General features: G+C 60.4%; 1 protein-coding gene across 15 annotated transcripts; it reads right to left on the bottom strand.

The window, feature by feature from the left end:
- Positions 1-382: 382 nt before the first annotated feature.
- Positions 383-16,012, bottom strand: CDC45 (cell division cycle 45). Of its 15 annotated transcripts, none has more exons than XR_015144870.1 (20): positions 15,252-16,012; positions 15,080-15,139; positions 13,677-13,769; positions 12,170-12,307; positions 11,221-11,367; positions 10,469-10,524; positions 9,987-10,035; positions 9,187-9,248; positions 8,696-8,746; positions 8,364-8,483; positions 7,987-8,136; positions 7,754-7,852; positions 7,021-7,179; positions 3,912-4,050; positions 3,757-3,840; positions 3,314-3,432; positions 2,939-3,015; positions 1,810-2,009; positions 1,569-1,634; positions 383-537 (listed from the first exon to the last, which is right to left on the bottom strand). XR_015144870.1 is itself a non-coding variant. In XM_086349214.1 (20 exons), the coding sequence occupies exons 1-19, from the start codon at positions 15,300-15,302 to the stop codon at positions 1,570-1,572; spliced, it is 1,869 nt and encodes a 622-aa protein (XP_086205340.1). In that variant the 5' UTR covers positions 15,303-16,012; the 3' UTR covers positions 383-537; position 1,569. The 15 variants fall into 15 exon arrangements, 12 of the variants coding, with proteins under 12 accessions (XP_086205340.1, XP_086205342.1, XP_086205341.1 ...); XR_015144871.1 differs by having other exon boundaries at positions 7,987-8,118; XM_086349214.1 differs by having other exon boundaries at positions 1,810-1,959.
- Between the last annotated feature and the right edge of the window lie 26 nt (positions 16,013-16,038).

Below are 16,038 nucleotides of genomic sequence, written 5' to 3'. Positions count from 1 at the left end.
TGGGACAGGGCTGACGCTGACCATGCGGCCCTCGGCCCCCCTTCCTGAACTGGGCCTCACGCTCAGTCCCCACCCGGGGTGCCGCAAAGCGGGGGTGCCTGGGCAGACAGGTGCTGGGGTGAGTGGAGGGTGGGCCTGGACGGGTGCGCAGTCAAGAGCATGGGTCTGAGGCCAGTGGACAGAGGAAGAGGCCGGAAGCTAGAGCGGGTGGTCCTGCTGGCACCATGGCGGTCAGCACGGGCGCTGGGGGCCGGGGCTCCACCCACGGCTGTCCAGGGAGCCCCGAGGTCACTCCCCACGTGGACTTCCCGCTGGGCAGCAGGGTGCCTGGGACACAGGACCAAGGCCCCTCTGGACACAGAAGGCTCAGGGAACAACCAAGTGCTGGCCCTGTGACCAGACCCAAGATTAAGGCGCCATTTTATTCCATTAAAAACCTTGTCTCTGCGTCTAAAACCATGTCCATAACTTACAACCTAAATAACAGCAAGTCAACACAAATAAGGAGAAGGAGGTTACTGCTGAAGAAATCAAACTCTGGAAAAGACAGAAAAGAAAAAATAAATGTAAACAGTTCTAACGGTTCCCCGGATCAGACAGCGACCAAGCCTTCCGGCCAGCTGGCTGCTTCGAGCAGCCCAGCGCTCACGGCTGGGGGTCCCTGCCGCCCGCCTGCCTGAGACCCCGAAGGCCACCTGGCCCAGCACCTCCTCCCCTTGTGGGCCCCGCCCAGGGCTGGCCCACCCGGGCTCCGTGCGGCTCACACGGGCACGATGTCATCACTCGGCCGGCTGCAGGGAAGGGCCTGTCCCCAGTGCCCGCCCCGCTGCAGAGACCCGCACTTGGAACCTTTGACTCAAGCCCCCAGGGCCCTTGCTGAGGCCCCGCCCTCCAGGCCCAAGGGGTGTCAGCCCTGTTTCAGATGAGGACACAGGGACAGCCTGGTGAGGGTCCCCCACAGACTTCACAGAAGACCCAAATCTGATCCCAAGTCCCGTGCTCCCCCCGAGAGAGGCTGGGGTCCCGGAGGCCCCAGACTGTTCTCAGTGGAGCCAGTGGGGCTCCCGTGCCCTGAGGTCAGCAGAGAACCAGGGGCTGGAGACTTTGGGCCCGCAGGAGGGACCCCCACACCCATTCCGGAGCCAGGACGGGGCCTGTGTCCCAGCCAGGGCTCAGGGCGGGGCTGGGCCGGGCCTCTGCCGCGGGGGGCCTGGGCTGAAGGGCTCACTGGACAGAGCAGGGCCCCGCCCATCTCCCAAGGGCCCTGGGGCGCTGCGGTGGGGGCAGCCGAGCAGCACCTGGGCTGTCAGTCTGTGCTGACAGATGCCCCGCGGGTCCCAGCCCAGGGCCTGACCAACCCAGTGGCCAGAGCAGGGCAGACTCCGGCTCCCCATGAAGGGACTCCAGGAGCCTAATGAGCTCAGCCCGCTCAGCGCACCTGCTGCGGCCCTGCTAGCCTGGGGCAGGCGGCCCCGGGGGAAGGCGCTGTGCCCGTCTCCGCAGGGCCCCGCCTGAGCATGAGAAGCCGGGCTCTGTGGCAAAGCTCCAGCACAGCCTGCCCGACTCACCCTAGGACAGCAGGGTCACGAGCGCATCCAGGAACTTGCTGCGGTCCTCGGCCTTCAGCTCAATCACTGCATTAATGAAAGGAAAACACCGCTGGAATGGGGCCGGGGCGGCCAGGGGCGCCACTGACTCCCACGGGCCGGCAGCAACCCCCCACATTCCATGCGCGCCTGGCTCCCTGGGCACTCTGCCCCACGCGGCCTGCTGAGCCCTCAGAAGGGGCAGGCTGGCCTGGCCACCCACCTGCCTGGGCGTGGGGGAGCCAAGCAGCTCCGCCCTGGAGGCCCCAACCTGGGGAAGCCGGGGTGTCCTGCCAGCCGGCCAGCACCACCTCCGGTCTCAGGTCTGAAATGGGAGGAGGGGGCTGCTGCTGGGGGGACCGCCTCCATGAGGCTGCAACGAGAATGGCCTGCTGGGAAGATGCCGGTTCCAGACCCCAGAGGCTGTAGGGGGAAGGCAGGTCTTGGGCCTCAGTTGCATCTGACTCTTTGCAACCCCATGGCCAGTAGCCCGTCAGGCTCCTCTGTCCGTGGGATTCTCCAGGCAGGAACACTGGAGAGGGTTGCCACGCCCTCCTCCAGGGGAGCTTCCCGACCCTGGGATCGAACCCTCGTTTCTGGTGTCTCCCGCACCGGCAGGCAGGGTCCTCCCCGCTGCGCCGCCGGGCTTGGCTGTGTCAGGCCTGTCTCTGAGGGATCTCTGGTTGTGACCCACGGGCGCCAGAGCACATGGCCCGGCAGCTCCACAGCATGTGGGCTCCCAGCTCCCCAACCAGGGCTTCAAATTGTGCTCCCCGCGTTGCAAGGCTGATTCTCAGCTGCTGAACCAGTAAGGAAGTCCGTGGAAGTGGGCTTTTAAAGAGGTGACCAGATTACTGGGGGTCACTACGGAGGGACCTGAGCTGGTCTGACTGAAGCCCTTGTGGAAGAGAAGAGCACAGACCCAGGGGACGCCGGCGTCTACACACCCAGCAGATGGGCTTCGGGGGAGCAGCCCTGCGAGACCCTGACCAGCCGGCCCCCCGCATGGGGAGGAGTCCATCTCCGTGGTCTCATGCCCCTCCACCCACTGTGCTGCTCTATTACAGCGGCTTGGGCTCACTGCACCGCGGTGAAGCCCCTCACGTCGGAGAGACAGACAGCAGACAGGGCCAAACGTGACCCTGTCCCCCCTGGCGCTCAGAGGCTGCGGGTGGTGTGCACGCTGGCAGCTCCCAAGGGTTGGCCCCCGCAGCCTCTGCTGGGCAGCCTTGGGGCTCCGGGGAAGTGGCCTCAGGCTGGACCGTGAGGCTGGGCCGCGGCGCAGGCCCAAGGTAGGAGGGCTGCCGGCAGGGGCCCTGGGCGCCTCGCGGGCGCCGTGCAGGGACGCTCACCAGAGAGATCAAAGTGGTTGTGCAGTGCCCGGGAGTTGGTACCCTCTGCCGCCTTCTCAAACGCCCGGCCGAAAAAGCTGGGGACACAGAGGCATGCTCGCTGGCTACCACCCAGGGCCTCAGGCCACTCTGGATGGCCGCTGCCCACCCCCCGGCCCCAAGCCCAGCCCTGCTCAGCCCTCGAGCGGGTATGCCCCCAGCACCTCCCACGCCCTGCAGAGTGTGTGGGGTGGGGTCCCAGGCACACATGGCGGGGTGGGATGGGCCAGGGGAGGGGAGGGGAGGGGGGCGCAGGGCGCTGGGGCCAAGGTGGAGAAGGCCGTCCCCGGCCTGGCACTGAGGCTGGAACCCCCCGGACCCGGCCCCTGGACTCACTTCTTCCTGTCTGAGCTGTCCGTCTCTGGGGGGATGCCCACCATGGTCACGGTGCCCTGCTCCGCGCTCAGGGGAGCGGCCATCACCAAGGGCAGCAGCTTGCAGCGCCGGTTCTTTGTCTGCCGGGGGGGGGGGGGACGCGCACCTCGGTCATGGCCTGTGCCCGGGTGAGCGTCCCCAGCGCCCGGGAGCCCCGAGATGCCCGAGTCCCAAGCCACCGCCCCAGCCTCCAGGGCCCCCGGCTGCTCCCCCTCAACTGCTCCAGGTCCTCACGTGGTTGTCCCCTCCTCCAGGAGGCCCTCCCAGGCCCCGGCTGCTCCCCCCGCAACTGCTCCAGGTCCTCACGTGGTTGTCACCTCCTCCAGGAGGTCCTCCCAGGCCCACGCCTCCCCTACTTGCCTCTGCTCAACAGGACCCCAGCCCCGGAGGCCCCCCACCCTCACCGAGCACACGAAGGACTTGAGCAGGTGTCTGCTTAGCAGGCTCAGGGAGGCGGGCTTAGAGAACAGCGCCACGTCCGGGGTGCCCTGTGGGTGCAGGGCGTGCGGTCAGGGGCGGCCGGAGCGCCTGGCGGGGGTGCGCGCGCAAGGGAGCTGACCTCCATGAGGGCGCAGTAGAGGAAGGGCCCCTGGGAGACGACGAGGTTGGTGCAGAGGCAGCTGGCGATGGTCTGCTGCGTGGCACGCAGCTGCCGCTTGGCGAGCTCCAGGCCGTGGTACAGCTTGTCCAGGTTACCCCTGCAACGGCAGACACGTGGTGGCGCCACAGCTCGCAGGGGCGCCCGGCTCCCATGTGAAAAGGAGCGACAGTGATTATCCACGGGGATGGACGTCACGGGGAGGGGCTGGCGTCAGAGGACAGGAGACTGGAAGCCAGCCGAGGTGACCTGCAGGGTTCTGGCCGGGGAGGCATGGGGGTACCAGGGACCCCGCCCCTTCTCCCACTCCAAGGGGGCTTCCCCTCTGTGGAGCAGTGAGGTCTTCAAGAGAACCTCCATACCCAGCAGGTGAGGACCCCGAAATGCCACACTGGCTTCCCGCCTGCCAAGACGAGGCCGTGCCTTCCACCTGCAGATCATCCCCAGAGACCCTGGGCTTGCTGGGCTTCCACAGCGCCGCCCTGCACCCCCGAACTGGTGACTGAGGAGCACCAGACACTTGAGAAAGACCTGTGGCCCGAAAACATAGCCTTAGAGGAGACTGGACATAATCTGGAACCAGAAGAATGGTTAAAATGAAGGCCAGTTGGTGTCTTCAGAGAAATTTGGGCAATACATTCATAAACCAAGAACAGGATGCTATGAACATGGAACAATCAGAAACTGAGACGTGTTTGTGGAAAGAATGATGGCTGCAGCACATAAAGAGCTCCCCTGAAGGCTATAGGATAAAGTCCAGAAGAGCTCCTCACACAGATGAGCCAAAACCTGGGAGACAGAAGGCAAGCCCGAGACTGAGAGGCTGAGCGCCTTCCCAGGGTCTAGGAAGATCGAGAGACAGACATGTTGGGGGGAGGGGGACAGTGAAGACAAAGTCCAAAAGCGTGCCCTCGGGCTCACCCGAAAGCTCAGCCCACCCCACGCACCACAGACCTCTTGCACGCTGAGAACTGAAAAAGGTCCCGAGAACTTCCGGTGGGGTCTGGGGTGCACTTACAGAGAAACAAGAACCAAAACGGCTTGGACCGCTCCTCAGCACCTCAGCAGCTAGGAGGCGGGGAGGAACCCCGAATTCTGCACGAGCCAGACCAGCACCCAAATGAGGGTGGAGGACGCCGTCAGACGTGCTAGGGCACAGAATCTTTCCCTCAGCAGCCCCTTCTTTAAGAGCCGCTTGAGAGTAACACTCCTGCAGAATGAGGGCGTGCAGACAGCCCAGGAGCCCGGCCGCCCTGGTCCACTGTCTGGGTGGTCGACAGCAGGCCTGGTGGCCTGGAGCCGAGGTCACAGCCCCAGGCTCTCCTGGACAGAAGGCGCTCGGGGATGAGAGCTGGGAACGGATGTGGTAAAGGAGGCTCCAGGGAAAACAAAGAGCTGCACGGCCGGAAGGAATGTGGTCACCGCCCAGGTAGCTCAGACGACAAAGGATCCTCCCGCAAAGCAGGAGACGCGGGTTCAACCCCTGTGTCAGGAAGGTTCCCGGGAGGAGGCAATGGCAACCACTCCAGTCTTCTGACCTGGAGAATCCCACGGACAGAGGAGCCTGGCCAGACACAGTCCATGGGGCCACAAAGAATTGGATACAACTGAGTGACTAATGGAGAAGGCAGTGGCACCCCAGTCCAGTACTCTCGCCTGGAGAATCTCATGGACGGAGGAGCCTGGTGGGCTGCAATCCATGGGGTCGCTAAGAGTCGGACATGACTGAGCGACTTCACTTTCACTTTTCCCTTTCATGCATTGGAGAAGGAAATGGCAACCCACTCCAGTGTTCTTGCCTGGAGAATCCCAGGGACGGGGGCACCTGGTGGGCTGCCGTCTATGGGGTCACACAGAGTCGGACACGACTGAAGTGACCTAGCAGCAGCAGCAGCAGCAGAGTAACACACACACCCGCCCTGCGTTAGAGACTCTGGGATATTTTATCAGCCCAACCACGAACCACTGTTCACTGAGCTTCATCCCTCAGAATCAGCTACAGCCACAGGTGAGACAGCTCACATTCGGTCCTCTGCCCCGCGACTCAGCATTATCAGAGGTGAACACACAGAAGCATTTTCACATCGAGAGAGGGGCGGGGGAGGGGAAAACGAGGGACGCTGCCAACCTTTCCTCACGACCTGGGAGAGAGGACCAAGACGCGAGGATGCTAAAGCTAAGAAGGAGCTAACAACGGGGCAGCACTGTCTGGACGGGGGGAAGGCACACAGACGGGGCTGAGCGCTCTGCTGCGGCAGGAAGTCAGCGGACAATGGCCGAGGCTGGCCCATCGGCTCTAAGACGGGTGGGGACGGCCGACAGTAGTGTTTGGATTTTCCCATACTCCTAGATAAAGATGGAGCAATGACATTGTAGAACCAGTGACCTTTGGTTCTAAGACTCACACTCGGAACACAGGGAGCAACACCGCTGCCCGTGAGCGAGCGCAGGGGGAGGAGGCCCCCAGCTGGCCAGCAGACGCAGTGTCAGCATCAGGGCGGCGGCAGAGGAGCGGAGGCCTCAGGAAGACAGAAGACCAGGCAGCTGCGGGCCGAGGCCGCAGGGGCCACGCGGCAGTCGTGGCAACGACCAGGGGCCAGGGCAGCCCCCCCGAAACAGTCAGGAAGACTGAACGCGCAACACACGAGAAATGGCCCAATCTGGTCACAGTCACCCACAGGAGAAAGGACAAGGAGAACGGCCTCGCTCTCGAGAAGGAAGGTTGACTACAAAGACGCATCCTCAGAGGCCCAGAACCCTAACGTCCTATTTCAAAACAAGTCAGAAGACAGTTAAAGACGGTGCGTCTCAGGAAGTGGGACAGGGAAACGGAAACAGAAGGAAAACACTTCAGAAGAGAAGACTGGACTAAAAGAGACAGAGGCGCCCAAAGAGGCACGGGAGGCGAGACAGTGGAGAAATCTAAGAATCACACGGAAGGAAAGCACTCCCCCTGAAACCGGCCGCGTGTCTCCCGAGTCCCTGGTCACGCCTGCGTGAGGGCCTCCGCGGCAGGGCGGGACGGGGGCGGGAGTGGCCGGTGGGGCTGGGCCGCGGCCATGTCCACTACCTGGAGAGGCTGTCCAGGGCCTGCGTGAAGCTGTCCGTCCCGGAGCCGTGCTCGGGGCTCTCCATCAGCGACATCGTGGCGAAGACCACGTCGCTGGCCAGGAACTTGTGCTTGAAGCCAAAGTGGACGCTGAAAGTCTGGACGCGCATGTCCTTCATGCTGCAGCGGGGCAAGCGATGTAGCGGCCGTCTGCGTGTGCCCAGAGCGGCCTGCGCTGGGCCAGCTCCAGGGCTGGCACCCCCGCAAGACGTCACCGCCCCCCCACGCCAGCCCCCACAGATTCTCACGGCACGGCCCTTCTGGTCTGAGAACAGATAGGGCAGGAGGCCCGCACACCAGCCCCGCAGCAGGGATGCCGAGCGCCCGGCACCAGGCCGTCAGCTTGTGGGGCGCAGCAGGAGCTGGCTGTGTGTGTGCAGGGGGTGGGGTGTCCCAGGACGCCAGGAGCAGCCAGGCCCGTGCCCTCCGGCAGGGCCAGCAGATGCGCTGGGCACACCTCGTCTGAACCGGGCCCCAGGGGGATCCCAGAGTCCAGAGATAGACAGGCCGGGTCGACTGCAAACGTCTGCATCTCGGCCCCAATTCTAGACTTTTCAGGTACTTTAAGAGGTTCTATTTTTAACCCAAAGAGAAGGTCCCAATTATTTCCGTATTCTCATTTTCTGCACTATTTTCAGAACGTGGCTAAAACTGAAACCCTGACAAAGTTTAATCCATAGAAATTTGAGTTTACCCAAACTTATTTGCAGACTCTTCAATCATTTCTCGCAAATTCTCCTTCAAGGAGACGTCCATGGATTGAAACTTCTGCTTCACCTGTTTGAGGGGGAGACTGGGGAGGGGGCGCTTGGTCACAGGAGGCGCGAACCCTGGCCGCCACTCCAGCCTGGACACTCCAGAATGACCAGATTCGGGGCTCCGTGGAGTGGGTGGGGGGCCACGGGGCGGGGCCTCGGGGACACTCACCCCACATCTGCGAGGAACTCCTGCAGCCGTTTCTGCCCGTGCAGGGACCAGAGCTTGAACCTGGCCGCCGTGTAGCATGTGTTGCACAGGCTGTCATGGAGGGACCAGTGCTGGTAGAGAGCCAGGCGGAGGCTGGGCCGCGTCAAGGAGCTGCAGCCGCACGTGAGCCGCCCCCGCCCCGGGCCGCCACCTGCACCACCAGCCGCCCCGGGGCCCTGGGGCTCCCCGACCTCAGCGTGACTTGACCCGGACAGAGAGCCTGGGAGGGGTGGACGCACAGCGAGATCAAGGGGACCCTGTGGCCACACCCGGAGCTGGGAGTCTCCAGCTCCGGCCGGCCTAAGACACGGGTCGCCCCTGAACACAGCAGAGGATACTCGTACTCGAAGGAGATGCGCGCGCAGTCCACGGAGAGCGCGTGCGCCTCGTCCTCACGCCGGTGGCTGTGCCGGGACACGTGCCGCTGCAGCACGCCCACATCGGTCACGTACTTCACCCTGGAGGACAGCACACCTGGGCTCGCCGCCCCGCCCACCGGGCCCGGGGCAAGCACCCCCCACCGCTGCTGAGTGTCCACACAAGGCCACACATGACTGGACCCAGGCCCACGGCAGCCCCTCCTCAAAGGCCCCCGCAGGGACGCGGCCCCCTAGCCCCTACGGCAAGCCCGCTGCAGCCGACCTCAGGCAGCCTGGGGACGCGCCCTTACTGGGTGATTTTGTCTTGCACCCACTGGTCCGTGAGTCCAACGATGGCCCACCTGGAGGGAGAGGACACAGCTGTGAACGGGCGAGTGGCACTCGCAGGCACCTCCGGCCAGTGGGGTCTGACCCAGACGCTCCATTGCACCAGGCCCCCAGCAGACCTGGAGGCGGCCCATGGGCAACCCTGCCCTGGAGCTCACCACCCACCAGGGCTGCAAAGGTGCCAGGCAGCACGTGGGCTTGCTCAAACCTCACACTCAAGTCTGCTGGGCAGCAAGGCTGACCGGTCAGCTGGGAAGGGCTGACAGCCAGGCCCCACCCCCGGACCCTCTGGGCCCGTGACACTCCACTGTCCCCCCCGAGTCTGTGTGCGCTGAGGGCCACAGTCAGGAAGGAAACCAGGCCCCTGCACGAGTACAGGACGGGGCTGCCGCCAGCACTGGCAGGGGCCCGGCCCGGCCGCAGGGGACCTGACTGCTCGGAGGGGCCCACGCACCACAGCATGTCGCTCAGGTCCTTGGACATCAGCCACGCCAGGTCGAACATCACCATGGCAGCCTACAAAAGAGACGGGCCGAGGCCGGTGGTCCTGCTCAGGGTAGGGCCAAGCCCACGCTGCCTGGGCCCCAATGTCCCACACGGAGTTGGGGTGGGGGAGAAGGGTCCGATTGGGAGCCCTAAAACCCATCTGCCCTGAGACTCCAGGTCTCCTTCAGCAGCTCCGAGGAGGCTAGCCTCCGAGGGAGCGTCCGGCATCTGAGGGGCCGGGGGTCTGTTCCCGGCCAGACTGCCCGCCTGTGCCTCAGAAGGACCGTCCTGTAGAGGCCAGTGGGGCCCCGGCCACACAAGGGCTCTGGAAATACAGGCTCAGAGTCAGGGCCCCAGGACCAGATTCTAAGACTAGACACAGCATGCTTCACTGGAAACCTATTTTCTGGGGCTCCTCAAGGTCCCAAGTTGTGCTCAGCGACCCCAAGCTGACACAATGTGTCTTTCGTACAAACTTCGTCCCAGGACACAAGGACACTGAAGGGCCTGTGCGAGCCCAGAGTCCTAGCCCCCTGCACAGATGAACAGGCCCGTTCAGTGTCCTCACGATGAGCAGAAACAACAGCTGCCACCCCTCGGGCAGCCCTGGCCTGAGTGACGTTTCACCCAGGAGAGGCCTAGAGGCTCAGCCCTCCCCCTGGCCACACAGAGGCGGCTGCGGGGCTGGGAGGCACCGTCCTGTTCCTGTTCTAGGACGGTGGCCCCCATAGTGTGGCCGGGACCGTGCCCGCACCCGTCTGTACCCACCGACGTCCCATGATACTCGTACTGCTCGTAGTCAAAGAGGACGTCTCTCCTGTAAGGACACAAGACGCCGGGGCTTCACCAGGGAGCAGAACAGGAAGAAAACACTGGGGAAGATGCTAAAATCCCAAGGCACCCAAGAAACACGATGTGCAGGGTGAAAAGGAAGTCTGGGTAACTTAAGTTTCTTTTATACGCTTTCTTTTGCCTACGAGATGTTTCACACAATTGCCATCTATCCGATTTGTGAGAGTTTGTAAACAGAAGGATCTATACTTAGAAATTAGGACACCAAAGGACCAGGGCATCACCCCCAATGGACAGTGTGTTTGGGTGACCTGGGGACCGGCCTGGCCCTCTCGGGACCAGAAGTGAAACGGAGGGGCGCAGGCGCCGGCCAAGAGGCACTCACGCAAGCCATGACCCTAGCGTGCAGCAGAGACGGGCACTGCTGGCCGCCTTCCCGCCACGGGACGCAGTCTCACCTCCGGGCCTCCCACTCTCTCCGCTGCCTCCTCTTCAGGGTTTGCGCTGCGATCTCCTGACCACGACAAAGAGAACAGAGGGCTGAGCAAGAGCCAGGAGCTCAGCCCTGGCCTGGGAGGGTTCAGATCCGACGGCAGGCCAGCGGGTGGGAGGGGGAGCCAGCAGGGGTCTCTGTGGTGACAGCGGTGTCCCGCGTCCTACTTCAGGGGCTGACAGGTCACCGTTGGGGACTCGGGCAAGGTGCACACGCGATTTCAGCTCACTTCCGACACCTGCATGTGATCTGCAGTGACGTCAGAACTGGTGTATAATGGCACGTGATGGTCCTGACGAGGGACCTTCTGGAGGGTGATGGAACGCCTCCCTATCTCGTGACTTCATACGTCTGTCAAACCTCACAGAACTGTACACCTGGTGAAGGTTATTATGTAAAACCCCCAGGTTTTGTTGGTAGATTAACAAAGAATTCTCTGACCTTCCTCACAGTGCCGAGTGGTGTCCTGTACCCTGCCCTCACGCCTGTGGGACTCCCAGGCTGGTCAGAAGGGCTCAAACAGCTCAGTTAAAAAAAAACAAACAAATAAACCAACCTAATAAAAAAATGGGCAGGAGATCCAAATAGACATTCTGCCCAGAGTCAGTGCCCAACCTTCTGCCTTCCAGCTCTGCCTGGGCCCACAGGCTCTGGGCTGACCCTTGACCTTCAGGAGTGACCAGCTCCTTAAGACTGTGGTGAAAGGTGCAAACCCACCTCCTCCAGCCGTGTGCGCTTCTCAGAGGGCTCTGACCCCTCATCGCCTTCATTTCCCGAGTGTTCTTCATCCTCCTCTTCATCCCGAAAGATATCTTCATAGGCGGGAACTTCAAGGTCATCATCTTGTTTAATGAGCAATCTGATCTATGATTAAAACACAGAGCCATCAACCTCCCCTCTCCTTGATGGAAAACTATCCGTCACACGTTTTCTCTCCCAGAGTCTTATCTTCCGAATCTGCACCCCACTCAGTACACAGAGAGTACGGAGCCTGCAGACGGAACGACTCCGAGGTCACTTCAGTTCAGTTCAGTCGCTCAGTCGTGTCTGACTCTCTGCGACCCCATGAATCGCAGCCTGGGAGTCTGGATAAAACACTCCCTCTTAGGCCCACATTCAGCCGACAAAATGAACACCTTGCACCTCAGCCTCCAACCAAGGACACAGAGACCTGTGACCTCGCAGCGAGCAAAAGTCCTGTCCCTAAAAGAGGTCCTTCGTGAGAGGCTTTCAGGGCTGAGGCTACTGTGGGTGTGTGCCCACGGGCGGCTCAGAGAGCTCATGCCAGGCTCACCGGGCCCCACACGACTGTCCTGGACCCCACACCACCCGGGCAGCCAGGGAGCGTCCTGCCCCATTTAGAGGGCAGGTGCCTCTGAGGTCCGGATAGTCAATAAAGCTGGCTGGCCTGAGCTCGGAGTGCACTCGGAGCAGGTTCTGGACCCTGTGCCTCCTGGGTCAAGCGAGTCCCACACATGCCTTCTGAGCACCTCTGAGGGAGGTGACGTGTTTCTCATCAAAGGTGGACAAGACCAGGGCCTGTCCTCAGGCTGCTCCAGCCCCTATAGGCAAGATGGACACATGCCTTGCCAAGAACACCAGGCCTGACGCTGTGGCATGAAAGGGACAGACAGACGGACAGGAGAGCTCGGGGAGTCCGGCCTACCTGGGTGTCGCTGTACACGTTCACAACATTGACTGGCCTGTGAGTGTCACACACGAAAAACACGGCCTCTTCATCGGGTTGGAGGATATCCAACAGATCCACGTTCGCGCCACAGTTTATGAGGATGAAATAGCGGAACTGGACAAAGGAGAGGGGCGCAGTGAGTAAGCGCACGGGGCTGGCCATCTGCCTTCAGCACCAGGCCTGAGTCCTGCAGGGACTCATCCAGCCCGATGCACGGTGAGGCCCTGCTTGCAAGGGGCTCCAGAGATGGCCACAGCTGGCCTGTGCCGAGTGCTTTAACAACCCCATGCACAAGTTCATTTCCAGGATGACACTGTGAGGCAGGTACCATGACTGTCCTGCCAACGAGGAGTAGGCAAAGGCCAAATCTCTTCTGGCCTCAGGCATGGGGTTCAGAAGATGTGGGCAGACCTAGAGTTCAAATGCATAGCGGGGTCCCTCCCGACCTGTCACCCAGTCTTCTGCGACAGACTCCTCTCTGTCCTGGCAGCAATGCACCCGGTCAGATTCCAGCAAGTCTGAGGTAGCTCGCATTTAACAAGTACCTGACTATTAAGTCGGGCTTCCCTGGTGGCTCAGATGGTAAAGAGTCTGCCTGACAATGCAGGTGACCCAGGTTCAATCCCTGAGTCGGGAAGATCCCCTGGAGCGGGAAATAGCAACCCACTCCAGTATTCTTCCCTTGGAAATCCCATGGAATGAGGAGCCTGGCGGGCTACAGTCCATGGGGTTGCAAAGAGTGGGACACAGCTGAGCAACTAACACTAAATATTAAGTAAAGCTTTTTGTTACATCCTATCACTACAGAAAACTCTTTCCTTGTAAATATGATCTGGCATAGATCCCTCTCATGATGACAGGAGCACCAGGCGAGGACTTGTCTCTGCCAGACAGTCCTCCTTGCAGCCAGAAACTCTGAGACCCTCTTCCAGAGAGCAGCCCCTCCCCGGGGGGCGGTGGGGTCTCAGACGTCCCGTCTCTCATAATAGCTCCATGTAGAGCTGAGAAGAGACCTGGTCTCTATGGCCCAAATTCCAAAGGGAGAAAGTATGTTCCTGAATTTCCAGTTGGAAACTGGGATACACTTCTTGGAAAAATAAATGTGAAATAATGATCTAATGTAAAGTAATTTTAACCAGGCTGTATCAGAAACAACCTTCCAAATTCCAAGCACCTGAGAGTGAAATGTGTCTAAACACAGGTTCAGAGCTAGAGATTGTCCTTATTCACGATCTTGTTTTTGTTGTCAATTTTGTCCCTGCGATTGGACGGTAAGTCACCACACACAGGGCTCACTTCTCTCTTCTGTGTAACCTAAGAAAGTCGATAGTTAGAAATACACACAAGCCATTGTATAAATATTGAGTTCTTCACCACCAGCACCACTTGGGAAGCACCATCGTAGAAAGAGAAAGAATGCTCAGTGTTAAGAAGTTGCCAATTGAGAGATAGAGCCCAATATTCTCAAATGCGTCTCTCATACCTGTTCTTTATGCTCTAGAAATGCAGTTTCAAGTTCTTGCCACCCAGAAACTGGAACCAGCGTGTACTGCACGTGGTCACACTGGAACAGGGCCTGGAGAGAGAGAATTTTCAAAGCCTACTGTATTTAGAACGTCTGCAATCCATCCTGAAACACACATTCAGTTCAGTTCAGTTCAGTCGCTCAGTCGTGTCCGACTCTTTGCGACCCCGTGAATCATAGCACGCCAGGCCTCCCTGTCCATCAAATGCACATTACAAGAAAAAAAAGATGGGCTGAGAGACAACAGATGCTAACGTAAGGTTAGTGAACGTTGACGTCAGCAAGGAGGTAATGGGAACATGAAAGTCCACTGAGCCATACCTCAGTTTTGCTGAACATCACCAAAGGAACACACTGCTGAAAAACTCGCTGTTTCCAGGTTTTTGGTGAGTCGTTCCCGACCCAAGGGCCTGACCAAAGCTCCTATAAACCTTGCCTGTGTGGCCACATGCTCAGTCATTTAGGCCTGACTTTTTGAAACCCCGTGGACTGTAGCCTGCCAGGTTCCATGGGGTTCTCCAGGCAAGAATACTAGAGTGGGTTGCCATTTCCTGCTCCAGGGAATATTCCTGACCCAGGGATTAAACCCACGTCTCCTGCATTGCAGGTGGATTCTTTACTGCTGAGCCATCGGGGAAGCCCTGAACCATATTTAAAACCGAACAACAACAATCTTTCCTTAGCACTGAAGAATTCATGCCTTCAAACTCTGGTGCTGGAGAAGGCTCTTGAGAGTCCCTCGGACAGTAAGGAGATCAAACCAATCAATCCTAAAGGAAATCAACCCTGAATATTCACTGGAAGGACTGATGCTCAAGTGCCAGTACTTTGGCCACCTGATGAGAAGAGCTGATTCATTGGGAAAGACCCTGATGCTGGGCGAGATCTAAGGCAGGAGAAGGGGATAACAAGATCAGATGGTTGGATGGCATCACTGACTCAAAGAACATGACTTTGAGTAAACTCCGGAAGAAGGTAAAGGACAGGGAAGCCTGGTGTGCTGCAGTCCATGGGGTCACAAAGAGTCGGACACGACTGAGGGACGGAACAACAACGCTCTTTCCTATTAGATTAAGGAGTCAGTATCTCCAGAATCCCTGATGACACCCCAGTGCCCTCGACTGTCAGATTCTTCTGCCTCGAACCCCAACGGTGAGAAGGCGCTGCAGGTCTACCGGTCTCTCCAACGCAGCCGTTCTGTGCCCAGCTTGTGGCCTTCTGCCGGCTTCTCCTCTAACCCACCTAACCCGGGCGCAACCTGGCGGGAGTCCCCGCCCCAGGCCGAGCTCCCGCCCCGGTCCACCCCTCGCGCCTGCCCCCGGTCCCCCGCGGCCCTCGCCGGCCCAGCCAGCAGGCCTCACCTGAAGGATCTTGCAAGCGCACAGAGCGTCCACGTCCGAGGCCACGAAGAGAAGGACCCTCTGTCGGGGGGAGAGCTGGCTGAGAGCGGCCCCGAGAACCCCGGCCCCTCCTGCCCCCACGGTCGCGCGCCCTCGTCCCTTCCCCCAGTCTCGGAGCCCAGGAAGGGCTCACCTGGCTCTGGACCACCTCGTAGAACTCCTTGCGGAAGTCGGACACGAACATGACCGCGGCACCTGGACACCCCGGGATGGGACTCGGCCAGCCTGGCAGCCGTCAAGACTCCCGCCAAGTCCGGGCTCTCCCGATTGCCCCGGGGGACAGCCAATCGCGACTCAGGTCCCCGCCTCTCCGCTTTTCTGATTGGCCCGCGCTGGGAGCGACACTTATGCTCCGCCATTCACGACAGGACTACTCCGGCCGGCCCCTAGAGGAGCGTCCTCCACAGGCTGCACGCACTGCGGGTCGCGCAAGTCCGGTGCGACTCTGATTCTCCAGAAACCCTACGCTCCGTACACTTTACTTTGGGGGGATAAAAAATGCCCACTCCCCTCCTCCAACTGGAATCTCCAGGTTAAAGAAACCTCGCAACAAATTAAACTCATGTACGCTTCGGGAATTCTCTGAAGAAGGAAATGGCAAGCCACTCGAGTACTCTTGCCTGGGAAATCCTATGGACGGAGGAGCGTGGTGGGCTGCAGTCCTTGGGGTCGCAAAGAGTCGGACACGACTGAGCGCCTTCACTTTCACTACACTTCACTTCAGGAATTCTCAGGTGCCTCGGTTGGTAGAGAACCCGCCTGCCAAGCAGGAGACGCGGGTTCGAGCCCTGGAGAGGGAAATGGCAGTCCACTCCAGTATCCTTGCCTGGAGAATCCCATGGACCGAGGAGCCTGGAGGGCTGCAGCCTGTGGGGGTCGCGACTCAGCCAGACTGACTGAACAACAACACGTCAGAAGAG

Source organism: Bos grunniens, chromosome 17 (assembly GCF_055505025.1).
Source record: "Bos grunniens cultivar Pamir isolate PY7600 chromosome 17, Bosgru_T2T1.0, whole genome shotgun sequence".
In the NCBI taxonomy this organism is placed as follows: Eukaryota; Metazoa; Chordata; class Mammalia; order Artiodactyla; family Bovidae; genus Bos; species Bos grunniens.
Note: the sequence above shows the minus strand (reverse complement) of the source record. Positions and strands in the feature narration are given on the sequence as shown.